This window comes from Ursus maritimus, unplaced genomic scaffold, assembly GCF_017311325.1.
Source record: "Ursus maritimus isolate PB19 unplaced genomic scaffold, ASM1731132v1 scaffold_15, whole genome shotgun sequence".
NCBI lineage: Eukaryota > Metazoa > Chordata > Mammalia > Carnivora > Ursidae > Ursus > Ursus maritimus.
The window spans coordinates 22694528-22707689 of record NW_024423897.1 but is presented as its reverse complement, the minus strand read 5'-3'; the positions used below and the strand labels follow the sequence as shown (position 1 = coordinate 22707689).

General features: G+C 57.3%; 1 protein-coding gene across 1 annotated transcript; it reads right to left on the bottom strand.

Moving 5' to 3' along the window:
• Nucleotides 1–7461: 7461 nt before the first annotated feature.
• ARSI (arylsulfatase family member I) lies at nucleotides 7462–13050 on the bottom strand. Its single transcript, XM_040630203.1, has 2 exons — nucleotides 12731–13050; nucleotides 7462–9053 (listed from the first exon to the last, which is right to left on the bottom strand). The coding sequence occupies exons 1-2, from the start codon at nucleotides 13048–13050 to the stop codon at nucleotides 7646–7648; spliced, it is 1728 nt and encodes a 575-aa protein (XP_040486137.1). The 3' UTR covers nucleotides 7462–7645.
• Nucleotides 13051–13162: the final 112 nt, after the last annotated feature.

Below are 13162 nucleotides of genomic sequence, written 5' to 3'. Positions count from 1 at the left end.
CCTGGCGCTGGGCGGGCAGGCGAGGCTCGGGGCTGGAGGACCAGGACTGGGGCTCTGCTGCTCTGCTCCCGGAACTAGGGGCTACTCGCCTGCCTGTGCTGCCGAGTGCGAACCGAGAACCAGCTTGACTGACGAGCCCGGGGCTTCTGAGCAGGGCACTGTGGCTGCTCACAGCCTCGCGAGCCTTCGTCAGCATCCAGGTCCCCATGGCAACCACCTCCGAAACGCCCTGTTCCCGTTGCCCGGGTAACTGCCTCCCCAACACCTGCCTGCCTTCCACTGCGAAACCTGCTCCCGGACGCCCTGGCCCTAACCACACACAATACTGCAGGCCTGTGTGGGCCTAGGGGCAGGTGGACCTGGCACCCCCGAGGTGATGGACTGACAGAGGGGTCTGGGGAGGGGGAGAAGAACAAACTTAATCCACAAGTGATCATCTCTCTTCCCACCTCCCCCACCTCCAACTGTGGGTCCCTTGTAGCAGACAGAATGGGATTAAATGGGGCAAAAAGGCAGTTGCCATGGTAACGGCCAGTGGGTGCCACATTCTGGGATGGTCCCCAGGAAAGACAGGATGCAGTTACCCTGGCAACTTCATCTCCTCTGGAGAGACAGGTATTGCCCCGTTGCCCTGGCAACAGCTGGGTTCTAAGGTTTACAGGAAGCGATGGCTAATTCATTGGGATCTCTCTCCCAGTGGATCACTGTAGTCTGTAACTGTCTCTCTGCTCCCCTCTGTATTTCGTTTTTGCCTCTACCTCTGTCTTCCTTATTGTGCTCTCGTTCTCTGCCACCTTGTCCATCCCACTGGCACTCTAGTTTGAGGGACAAGTGGAGAGGAGACACCAGGATTCTGGAGGGAACGGCCCTGCCTGCCTGCTCACCCCCACCCCTCTCCTCCATCCCGTGCCCCCAGAGGGACCATGGAGATCTGGTCTCCCGGGGCTCATGTCCCAGTTTCTGCTTGTACTTCAAGTCAAGGTGAAAGAGGCGGAGGCGGCAGTGGGAAGGGAAACATGGCCTGGCATGGAGGGGAGTGGCCATCCTGCCCTGAAATCCTCATTCCCTCTTCCTCATTCCCATTTTCCCTGCCAAGTTCAACTTTTCAGGGCAGCAGGCAGATCCATGGCCCCAAGATCTCACCTAAGCCCTGGCGGGTTCAGAAGGAAAAGGGCTGGAGTTTAAGGATCTGAGTTCAACTCGAGCTCTGACGTTCATGAGCTGTGTGACCCTAGGAAAGTCACTGCCCCTCTCTGAGCCTCCAGCACCCTTTCTGCAAAACAGAACAAAGCTGCCACTGCAGAGGAAGGCTGTGAAGGAGTGGGCTAAGGGCTGTGGAAGCCTCTGGGAAGTATGTAAACATGAGGCCTCTTTTTAGTTTCTGGAAGATGAAAGGGAGGTCTAAAGCGGGACCATGACCACCCCCATCACCCTAGCTTGGACTCAGAATTTCACACCCACCTCCTCCACTCAAGCTCATTTCACAGCCCACCAGGCTGAGGTCTCATGCCAGCATTTGCCCACAAGGAGTCCAGGTGAGATAAAAGGATCCAGGATCCCAACCCTCTGAGTTGCTAACTCACCCCTCTGAACCTTCCAGTTGCCTTACTGGTCACCTCACTTGCTGGACACATTGTCTGCTTGTTGGTAATTCCCAACCCTAGCAGGTCCCTGACTCACTACCTTAGGTCCAGGGGCCCCTGGAGACATCTGGGTACCCTCTTCCACAATTCTGCCCCTCTTCCTGGGCATCAGGTGTGGGAAAGAATGATGGGGTTGGCTCTCCAATGCAGGCTGCAGCCACTTCTTCCCAGGAGAGAAATGGGAGGGAGGCCAAGGGGAAGGAGGGGAGGCGAGCTAGGGAGGAGGGGTAATGGCTTAGCCACTAATTGCACCATTACCACCTTCAGAAAAAGGAAAAACCACTCAGTTTTGTTTCTGCACACAATATGCTTCCCGCTCCTGCCGCCAACGTTGCAATTCAGAGGCAGAGAAGAGAGGCCTTTGCTCGGGGGCTGCCCAGCTGGTGGGAGCAGGCTGGGCACGGAGAGCGGAAAGCCATTGCTGCCAGAGGCAAGAGGCAGATTCAGGGAAGTGGGGGAAGGACTATAGGGGCCCCCTCCCCGCCCAGACCCTTTAGACCTTCCCAGGAGATGGCGTCCACTCACAAAGGTGCTGCAACAGCCCTTAGTGACCCTGAGGCCACCTGAGGCACTTTCCAGGGGGAGAGTAGAGGGGTTCCACTACCTATGGGCTGTGTGATTTTGGATGAGTAGCCTAACCTCTCTGTGCCTCAGTTTCTTCATCAGCAAAATAGAGTTTCTAATATTCCCTACCTCCGGGGCTGTTTAAGGATGAAATGAGATGAGCGATGAGCACAGCAGCTGGCACACTGTAAATGCTCAGAGATGGGAAATTATTACTATGAAGAGACTCAGAAGGCTTCCCTCCTCACACTGCTTGTCTGAGTCCTGGAAGCACGCACCACCATGCTTGCTCCTAGCACTTTGCGGTACTGTTCTCTGAGTCCGCCTTGGAATTCAGTTCCTGGTTTGAGTATCACCTGGCCCCAGCCAGGTCAATTGCAATGCCTGCAGGGGGCTAGGAGGAGAGGGCTCACAAGATCTCTAGCTCGTTTAACTCGGCTGTAGAAATTTTTTTTTAAAGATTTCATTTATTTATTTGAGAGAGAGAGAGCTTGAGAGAGATCACAAGCAGGGGGAGAGGCAGAGGGAGAAGCAGCCCCCACCCCAGCAGGGATCCCAGTCATGACCCTAGCCCTAGGGTAAGGCACATGCTTAACCAACTGAGCCACCCAGACGCCAGAGGCTTTAGAAATTAACACATAAAACAAACATGCCCCGAGGCTGTATGAATGGGAGTCTGAAGTTCTGAACAAAGGAGGTGAAAGTCCTGCTGCTGGGAGCTGGCCTGACCACCCCGTTGGGGCTCGCCCATCCCCAGCCCCCACTGGTGAACTGGTGAAGAGAAGCACGTAGAAAGCAGAGCACCAGGCGGGAGGGCGAGAGGTCATGCCCTCAGGTCACTGGAAGAGAGAGAGGCTAATGGCCCGCTCTCTCCCTGTCTCTGACAGCGACCATGGAGGTGACTTCTGTGGCTTCAGGGAGCAAGGGTAACCTGGCCCCGCACCACTCCGTCCCGCCCCACCCACCCCTGTCGTCCTTCCCTATCTCTGTCTCCTCTTTCAGCTCCCCTCTCTCCTCTCCTTTCCCACCTTTCCCCACTTTCTTTCTTTCCTTCCGTTGAGCGCTTTCTTCTCAATCCTCCCTATCCTTCCTGTGCATTTTCGCTTCCTTTCTTATTTCGAAATCCCTCTCTCCCTCCTGCCTCTTCTCTCCCTCCCCGGGCCAGACCCTGTGCACGGGGGTGGGACACGACATGCAGGACCCGGTGCCAGAGAGATGGCTGGAGAGGAGGGAGAAGACCAAAAGGTCTCCTTGGCAACTCTCTCTTATGCACACACCCGCTTGGAACCTTGGAGAGCTTAACTCAGGGGTGTGGGCACTGCCTCGGACAGCCCCCCCATCCTGAATGGGACTGCAGCCCCGCACGACAGCTAAATCACTGCCTCCCCCTGTACCCGCCAGGCTGGCAGCTGTGCCTGGTGGTGGCGGGCACTGAGGAGCCAGGCCTGCCTCTGGGATGCAGAGAGAATGAGCCGATGATTGCATGGGGGGACCGTTCCTGCCAGACTCCCCACTCCTCAGGGCCATGGCAGGCATGCGAGCCAGGACGTGTGCTCCCATCAGCAACACACGTGTGGTCCCTGAGAGTGGGCCTGCAGGCCACAGACTGGTGGCCGGGGGCGGGAGCCCAGAGGTCGCTGAGCACAGACATGCTAAGATAGGGAACGGGAACACAAGCTATACCCCAGGTAGATGGAAGGGGGAGGGAAAAACTGGGACCAGGGCCAAGTTCCTGGGCCATGGCAGCAGTGGAGGTGTGTGTGGGAGGGACCAGAGCCAGCCCACTCCCAACCCACCTTGCACAGCCCACACACATACACTCACACAGTCATGCCCGAGCGCCTCAGGGTCCTGCAGGGCCTGGGCAGTTACCATAGAAAACGTGCCATCGGAAGGGTCCCCACGAGGCCTGTCCCACTAAGGGCAGTGAGCCTGGGGGGCAGAATCGGTAGAAAGTGGGCCGAGAAAGGATCCTGCAGAGGGTCTAGGTGGAGGGTGATCTGGTTAGTTAGCGGCAGTAAGTAACGCCAGGCTTACACTTGGGAGAGAAGTCAGCGGTCAGGGAGCAGCGCCGTCCCCCTCCCACACAGGAGGTACTGCTTGCAGAGGGAAGCAGGGAGCCAGGGGACAGAGGACCATGGCTGCTGGGCCCAGCCTGCAGTTAGAGGACGCAGGTTCGAGTCCAGCTGTTGGCTAGGAGGGCTTATGGCAGGTCTTTTCTCCACTGGGGCCTCCACCTCCCCCTAAGAAATAGGAGGACAAGATGTTCCCTCACTGACTCTAAAAATATGAAAAATAGTTATTTCTGCTTTAGAGCCAGGCCCTGTGCTAAGCATACTGCACAATTCATACCTCACCACATGTATCTGTGGGATGGGTTCAGTCATTGCCCATTTTGCAGAGATGTGACCGGACTTAGCCATGTAGGGTCTGGGTGACTTCTGCACCTCCGCCCTATGTTCTTCGGCCTGTGTAAGGGCTGGAAGGGCCCTGCCAGAGCCCATGCCCCATACAGATGGAGACCAAGGCCCAGAGAGAGGAAGCTGCCCTCCCTCAGTAGCAGAAGTCAGGGACAGAGTCAGGACATAAGCCAAATTCCTGACTCCCGAACAGTGCTCCTTCCCTTACCCTGCTCTGCCCACCCTCTTGCTGGCACTGCAGGGCTGCTTGCCTAAGTCCCAAGGTAGCCAGTGGGTACCAAGTGAGAAGAAACACTGCCAAGGCCCAGGGTGGGGCTCAGAGCCCTGTCCCTCCAGCCAGGCCCGGGGCTCCCTCCTGGTTCCTAGGGGACTGGTCATGCCTGCCCAGGACTCCACAGGCAGGGCCCAGCTTCGATAGAGCCACCCCTGGCTCTAACTTGGCTGGCTGGCAGATCTGCTGCCATCTGAGCCAGCCAAGGGGGAAACCGAGGGTCTGTCTGGCATCTCTAGGCTCCACTCCCCCAGATCTGTGACCCAAGGGGCCAGAGTTGCCTCTGGTCTGCCCTCCCCACCGTAGGTGGTATAAGCATTTGCCCAGCGATACCAGTCAGGGGCCTAATGCAGAGGCCAGAGCCGGTGCTCTGGCTGGGGGGAACTCAGGGGCCACAGGAGACAGGAGGAGGTGGGCAGGAGCCATGCCGTCTGCCGGACAGAACAGAAACCACAGCAAGCAGGCCGAACCTCTCATCACAATGCCCGAGTCCCAGTGGCCCCTTACCCCAATCCCTTCCACCCATCTCAGCCCTGGGCCAGCTGCCAGCACCTAGGGTAGGCAGGCTTGGGGACGGCCAGACTGTGGACCGGGTTGCAGGCTGAAGCCTCAGTGGGGCTCCTGGGCTGTCTGCTGGGTTCTGAGTTAGATAGGACTCTGAGCCAGGCAAGCTCTAGCCTGGGTTTGAGATTCGACCGAGCTTCCTCCCAGGTATGGTCCCTGGCCCCTGGCCCCAGCTGGACTCTCTCTGTTCGGGCCAGATTGGCCACAGTGGGTAGGCCTTGGCGTCTAGGGAAGAGCAGAAAGGGCCTTTTACTGGGCCTGAGAAGAGAAGCAGGGCTGGTGCTCGAAGTTAGGCCACCAAAGGCAGGTCCAACTCAGCAGTCTTGGGAGAGGCCTCCACTAACTGGTGCAAGCCTGGAACTTCAGGGGAGCCCTGGCTCCATGCCATTCTGGAAGGGCACAGCCCAGCAGAGCTGGAGAAGCCCCAGTAGAGCTGGAGCATCCTGGGGAACAGGCAGACTATGAACAATCCCTCCATGGGATATGCTGGGCCTGAGACACCGTCCCAATGGATGACTTCTTCAGAGTCTCCCTCCTGAGCAGGCAGAAGTGCTGGGGGTAGCCGGAACCTAGAGGCCTCGGCCGGTCCCGGACCCTGCCCCACACAGCCCGGGCATCCACATCCTGGAGACAGAGAACGATCCAGCTGGGGGGCGGGGGAAGGGGCCCAGGACATGGTCAGTCACCTCCGCCCTGCAGCCCCAGGCCAGACTCCTCACTGCTGGGCTCAGCTACCCCTGCAGATGGGATGCAGCTCTGGAACCCATACCCAAACCCCCTCCACCGCACCGCACCCACCCCACCCCACCCGTCCTGCTCATCCACAAGCTGACGAGTCCTAACAGGCCTCCTTTGCCAGTGACAAAAATAACTATTTTCAAAATTCACAGCAGGGCTTTCGCCTACACACGCTGCACCGACTGGAACCTGAAGGGAGATATGCAGAACGCAGTGTGCGGATGGGGGCTCGCTGTGCAGCTAGCTCGGAACCCCCCAGGCCCCTCCTCCTGCCACTCAGCCCGTGCCCCCCAACACACACACACAGGGGTCCCCAGAACGACCAAGTTGGAAGGGCTCTTAAACCATCCATTGTGCACAGGGGGACACTGAGGCCCAGGGAGGGTCCGGGATTTGCCAGAGGTCGCCCGGTGGACCCGTGGCAGGACTGGACCAGAGCCCATACATTCTGCTTCCTGGCCAGGCTGTGCACCTGCTCTCCCACTCACTCGGTCAGTGGTGAGCTCCTGCTCGCCCTCAGGACGCACAGGACACGCCCCTGTGCTCACAGGCCGCGCGGCAGCCCTGGCCTCCGTGTAACTGCATTTTAGTCAAGTTCATGGCTCCTCCACAACCATTACGTTGGCCAGGTCTCTATAGCCCTGTGAGGTAGGCAGAGCTAGGGCTAACATCCCCAACTGCAGATGGGGAAATCGAGGCACAAAGGGAAGGATTGGGTCCAAGGTCAAAGCAGCACCCAGTGCCCTGATTGTTGGCTTGGAGCCTCTTTTCACAGCTGTTCCCACCACCCCCGATCCTGCAGCAGCTAACAGCTGGGTCAATGCTCTGGGTGCTGGGGACCAGAAGGAGAGCTTTCTCCCCTAGCCCCCAGCACTAGTCTGGCCTCTGGACTGGCCCAAGCCATGGCAAGACCAGGAAGGTCAGCCCCCATCCCTGCACCTCCACTCTCAGCACGCAGACAATCCTTTAAGAGAGCTCGTCTGGACCACCATGCCTCAGCTTGGGTCCAGGCCTAGAGTGGTCTCCACGTGGGCCCTCACCCAAGCAGTACCACAGAGGTGCAGGCTTCAAGGGCCAGGCCTTCAATGAGCTGGAGGTGGCAAGGTCAATGGGAACTCCATCATGGCCCCAGGCGCCAGGTCCACGCCATGGAGCCATCAAGTCATTAGAGCTCCTTTACCGACCAGGAAACAGAGGCCCTGAGGGCTCACGCAGGCCACTTGAGGTCACAGAGCAAGTCAGTAGAGAGGCAGGACTGGAATCCAGGCACCCCAGTCTAGTTTATTCTTCCCCAAGCCAAGCTCCCCACCCTTCAACTGAGGGTCTCTATGCTCTCCATTTCCCTGCAGATGGGGACTTGACCTCAGGCCCCTCTGTGTGGAGGGGCAGGGCCAGCTTTGAAGGGGGAAGTAGGGGGGACAGAGATCCTCACCTCCCCCCCCCCATCAGATCCGCTGGGACATCAGCCTGGTGTTGAGTTTACGAAAAAACGATCGCAGCTTGCAAATCTTGCACTTTTTCTTGCGGCGCCCTCGGGAGAAGCTTCGAGCCCTGCCTGCCTCTTCCTCCTCTTCCTCTTCTTCCTCATCACTGGCCCAGGGCCCCCAAGCACCCCCATTAAAGTCGGGATGGGCCCGGGGATTCTCCGCTGGGTAGCGCACAGGGATGGCGGTACGGTTATAGTCCACCAGACGGGCCAGCAGGGCACGGACCACGTCGGGCCGCTGGCCAGCCAGGTCCTCCCGCTCGTAGGGGTCCGCGCTGATATTGAAGAGCCACACTGCCTGGCGGGCACTGGCCATGCGCTCGAGGTTCCACCAGCTGCCGGGAAAGGCAGCCAGCGTCTGCGGCGGGATCCAATCCCCGTAGCCAGGGTCGCCCGTGAGCAGCTTCCACTCACCCACGCGGATGGCAGCCTGCACGGCAGTGTTCCAGATGCCAAAGCCAGCCTCCAGGGAGCCGTGCCGGGCGTGGTTGTAGAGGGGGTCAATGTTGTGCAGGATCTCGGTGCGTGGCGAGGCCCGGCCCTCGCTGATGGCTGGCCACACATCGTAGCCGTCCAGCCCATCGGCCACCGAGGCAGTGCCGCCTGCCAGCCCTACCAGGGTCGGGTACCAGTCAGTGATGTGCACCAGCGCCCGGCTCGTCCGGCGCTTTCGCTTGAGCAGGGGGCTGTGGACGAAGCCGAGGCCGCGCACGCCACCTTCCCAGTAAGTGCCCTTGCGTCCTCGCAGCGGCCAGTTGCTTCCCCCCGAGAAGGTCTGGCCGCCATTGTCACTGGAGAAGATGATGACGCTGTTGTTATAGAAACCATAGCGCTTGAGGGCCCAGGTGATGTTGCGCACAGCCTCGTCCATGCAGGTTACCATGGCCGCGTACTTGCGCCGGGCCACGTTGCCCATGGCGCGGTAGCGGTACAGGTACTCGCGAGGGGACTGCAGGGGCGTGTGCACCGCCTGGAAGGCCACATAGAGGAAGAGGGGCCGCCGGGGGCTGTGGCTCGCTAGGATGTGGCTGACCCGCTGGGCATAGAGCATGGTGGAGTACTGGCCGCTGAGCCCCCAGGCCACGCTCTCGCCCTCGTGCAGGTCAAAGCCGCACACCCCGGGGCCGTCACAGTTGTCGTAGGTGTAGTAGTCCACGTTGCCCGTGAGCGAGCCCAGGAAGGTGTCGAAGCCCCGGCGGGTGGGCAGGCACTCCTTCCGGTAGAAGCCCAGGTGCCATTTGCCCACCATGTGGGTGGAGTAACCTGCCTCCTGCAGCTTCTGAGGCAGTGTCACCTGGTCCAGGGGCAGGCAGTTGGGCTGCCGAGGGCGGATGATGGAGTGCTGGAGTCCTGTGTGGATCTGGTACCTGGAGGGAAGAGCGGAGGGTGTGGAAGGCACAGGTGAGCTGCAAACCACCACTCAGGCCAACCACGCCCCCATTCTCTCCTGGAGGGGGGCCCCAGCACTTCCAGCCAACGTACAGTAGTCAGCATGTGAGAAGCACTCCGAATCAAGATCAACAGAAGCAGATATTTATTGTCATTTTACAGATGAGGAGACTGAAGCTTGGAACGGTTAAACCACTCGCGCAGGATCACGCAGCTAGGGAGATGGGGGAGTTAGGAGTCGAACCCAGGTTCATCATGACAACAAAATAATAATAGTTAACACCAAGTACTCTCTGTGTGCTCAGCATTGTGCCAAGCCCCTTACAGGAATTATCTTACCAACTCACCACCAACCTAGGGAGTACATGCATGTCATTTTTATGCCCATTTTCCAAATAAGGAAACTGAGGCTCAATAAGTTACGTCACTTACCCAGTGATTCAAACAATTAGTAACTGGAATTGGGATCTACATCCCAGGGGGTCTTCAGAGACTTCAGAATCCCTAAGTTCTAAGCTACTAACTTGCTCTGGGGCCTAGAGCAAGTTCTGTTCTCCCAGGCAAACTCCTACTCACTCTTCAAAGCCCAGCCCCAATGTTACCCCCTCTGTAAAGTCTCTCCTAACTCTCTCAAAGAATGAGTCACTTTTGCTTCTGGGTTAACATTTAGTACACATGATCGTTGTCCTACTTGGCCACAGGGCTCTACTCAGTTGTACATGCTCTTGGGCCCAGTGACATGTAATGGGGCTGTCCTTTACTCAACTTTGTATTCCTGGCATTCAGGCGATGTTTAAAGGATCTTCAATAACTTATAGAAGGAAGGGAGAGAGGGAGGGAGGGAGGAAGGAAGGAACGAACGAACGAACGAACTCAGAGGATTTTAGAGGCAGAAGGGACCCAAGTCAATTTCTAGCATATTTACCTTGTCTTAAAAACACAGGTCCAGGGGCACGTGGGTGGCTCAGTCAGTTAAGTGTCTGACTTTGGCTCAGATCATGATCTCGGGGTCCTGGGACTGAGCCCAGAGTGAAGCCCTGGATCAGGCTCCGCACTCAGCGGAGAGTCTGCTTGTCCCTTTCCTTCTCCCTCTGCCCCTCCCCCTGCTCGTGCTCTCTCTCTCAAATTAATAAATTAAATCTTTAAAATAATTAAGAAAAACACATGTCCAGAGGAGGGGAAGGGCCTTGCTCAAGGTCACTCGGTGGTCAGGGGCAAACAAGGACTTGAACATAAGTCCAAGCCGAGTCTAAGCACAGACTCTCTTCCAGCAAACTAAGCTGCCACGTCTCTTCCGCCATGTGGCCTCAGTTTGCTCACATAGACAGGTCAGTTGGGTAGAACAGGAGATCTCTGAAAACCTTCCAGTTCCCAAATTTTATGAGACCAGTTCTCATGTGCCTGCCTATAAATTCATGTGGCCCCTGGATCTGGGTCACTCACCCAGGCTAATGCTTAGAGGCAGAAGCAAACGGTTAGCAGAATCCTGCATTCCTCATCTATTCATTCGAATCCCTTCTGCAGTCAAGGTCCCCACGCGATCTGCTTGTGGTGTCCAGCCTTTACTCAAATCTTAAAAGCCCAGAGTAAATAAGAAGGTTGGAACTTCACAAGGGTCTTAGAATCCCACACCTTTTTCTCACCCCAGGGGAATCCAGGTGAAGCCAAGCCCTGACTATCTGACACTTTGAAACCCAGGCACTAGGGTGGGCTCTCCTGTTTTTGGTTTCCTTAAAGCTGTTACCGTTGTTAGCCATCATTAGCTACCATCGCCGCTTTTATATTTGTCTATACGCCACATGTATTATTTCATTCAATCCTCACTGAAAACCTACAGGGAAGACTCTTACTATCCCCATTCTACAGATGATGAAACCGAGGCTCTCAAAAGTACAGCACAGGCCCCACCGCAGACAGCTAGCAAGCAGCGGCTCCGAGCTTTGCACCCAGGTCTATCCAACTTGGGCTCAAAACCTCCCGGCGACGCTGGCTCTGCAGACCTCAGTCAAGCTAATGAATGATTCTATTTAATATAGGAAGCACCCTAGGGCGGAGCAGCGGTGCAGCCTCTTCACAGGGCTGGGCACCGTGGAGCACTGGTTTGTAAAGTGGGTGGGCCAGCTTCAGTGGGCCGACTGAAGCCCGTCTGCAAGGGGGTAACCGGAGAAACACAGGCTCCGTCCAGCTTCAGTGAACACGGCTGGACGCATTAACAGACGCTAATGAGAGTCGTCAGCATCGGTCAGACGGAGCCAGCGGCAGGGGGCGGAGGGCAGACGCTGCCCAGCCAGGCTCAGCGAACCTCACAGATCAGGGGGTTGGAACGCTGCCCCACTGGCTGCTCATTCCCCTGCTTAAACCAAAAGTCACCTCTCCAGAGAGAAATGCTAACTTGTGCCCAATTCCTGGGAATGCAGATTCTTCTCCCTCATCTGGAGGTTAGCCAACATTTGGTCCTCACCACCACTAGCTACGCCCCCAGCCGCAACACATACCCCGGCCCCTCTTCCACACTTCTCCAGTTCTCTCTGTTCCTGGAGCTGAATGCTGCATGCCGGAGTGAAGCAAGAAAAGGCACCTATTCGACTCCCAGCTCTGGGACCCCTGCCAACCCCCTGGCCTCTCAGCCCCCTCTCCCACAGACCCTGAAGTTGAGCAGAGGCATGAGTTGGGGGACCCCCCCTGACTCTGTGCCTCAGTTTCTCCCACCCAGGAAACAAAGAGAGCAAGGCTCTGGTTCCTGAGATCATACTTGTGGCTTTTGGGTGGAACTTGGGAGAAGGCATGCCTTGGACCCCATCCAAGGAGAATTAGCTTCAGCCTTGCCAAAGGATTTTCTCCTAAGTGGCCAGAGTTTGCCTTCCACACCCCCACCTCCTGTTTCCCTGCTCTTTAATCCCGTAATCCTGCCGCCTTGCCCGTGGGCAACTCCTTACGGAGAAAGCAGCACATCTCCTTGGAGTGCCAGCCACCTTAGAAGGATTTCACAATGAAAAACCAGAGGTTTGGAGAAATGAAGTAACTAGCCTAAGGCTCCATAGGTCACGACATCCTGACATCCTGTATGTGTCTTTCTGCACCCACGATACGTTCCTTGGTTTCCTTTCCATGCAGCCATCCATTTGGGGACCCTAATCCCTCTGGTGACATAGGGGCTGCCATTGATCGACAGCCAAGCAGGTTACACGCAACTCATTCCATCCTCACCACTCTTTTTCAGGATAAACACTGCTCTCCACTCTGTTTGTGGACAGACAAGAAAGCGGAGGTTTAGAGAAGTTAAATGGCTTGCTCATGGCCTCAGGGTCTGTAATTAGAAGCAGCGTTAAAACCGAAGTGTCAGAGACTGCTGTGTTCCTCTCACAAGGGGATGACCAGATGTCTCCTTCACAAGGTGTATAGCATGTGTCCTAGATCTTCAGAGGGAGGAGACCTCAAAGATGATCCAATCCATTCAGTGTACAGTTGGAGAAACTGAGGCCCAGAGAGGGCAAAGGACTTAACTAATGATCACACAGGCAGCTGGAGACAGAATCGGGCAAGTCCTGGTTTTCCAGGTCCCAGAGCGGGGGTCTGTGAATGCAGAGGAAATCTACAGACGGGGATTTACTTGGGGCTCCACTGGCCAGCCCCAGCAGCCTGGGTCAATGCCTACCTGCCAGTGAGAAGTTGGCTCCGCGAAGGCGTGCAGATGGGCTGGATATAATAATTCTCCAACTTGACACCCTCGGCTGCCAGCCGGTCCAGTGTAGGGGTCTCGATATCTGAGCCATGGTAGCCCACGTCGTGGTAGCCCTGGTCGTCGGTGAGGATGAAGATGATATGGGGAGGCTGGGATGGAGCGGCCGAAGGCTGCTCCACGCCGGCCTCCCCGGGCTCGTCCGCCACCAGGCTCGGTTTGGCCCAATCCCAGGACAGGTAGCCCAAGCTGAGCAGGCTGACCAGCGACAAGCCAGTGAGGGCGTGCATCGCCATGCCCGCCCGCGCGTCCCGGCGCACAGGGTTCCCGGGGCCTCACCGCCTCGCGCGCCCAGGGCGCACGGCCCGCACGCACGCCGGCTGGCCGGCCTGGACGCCGCGAGATCGA

Excerpts from the sequence above, each read along its gene's own strand:
- ARSI (XM_040630203.1), bottom strand. The coding sequence starts at position 13,050 with ATGGCGATGCACGCCCTCACTGGCTTGTCGCTGGTCAGCCTGCTCAGC. Across the intron at positions 9,054-12,730 it reads AGCCAACTTCTCACTGGCAG|GTACCAGATCCACACAGGAC; the intron begins GTAGGCATTGAC and ends TCTTCCCTCCAG.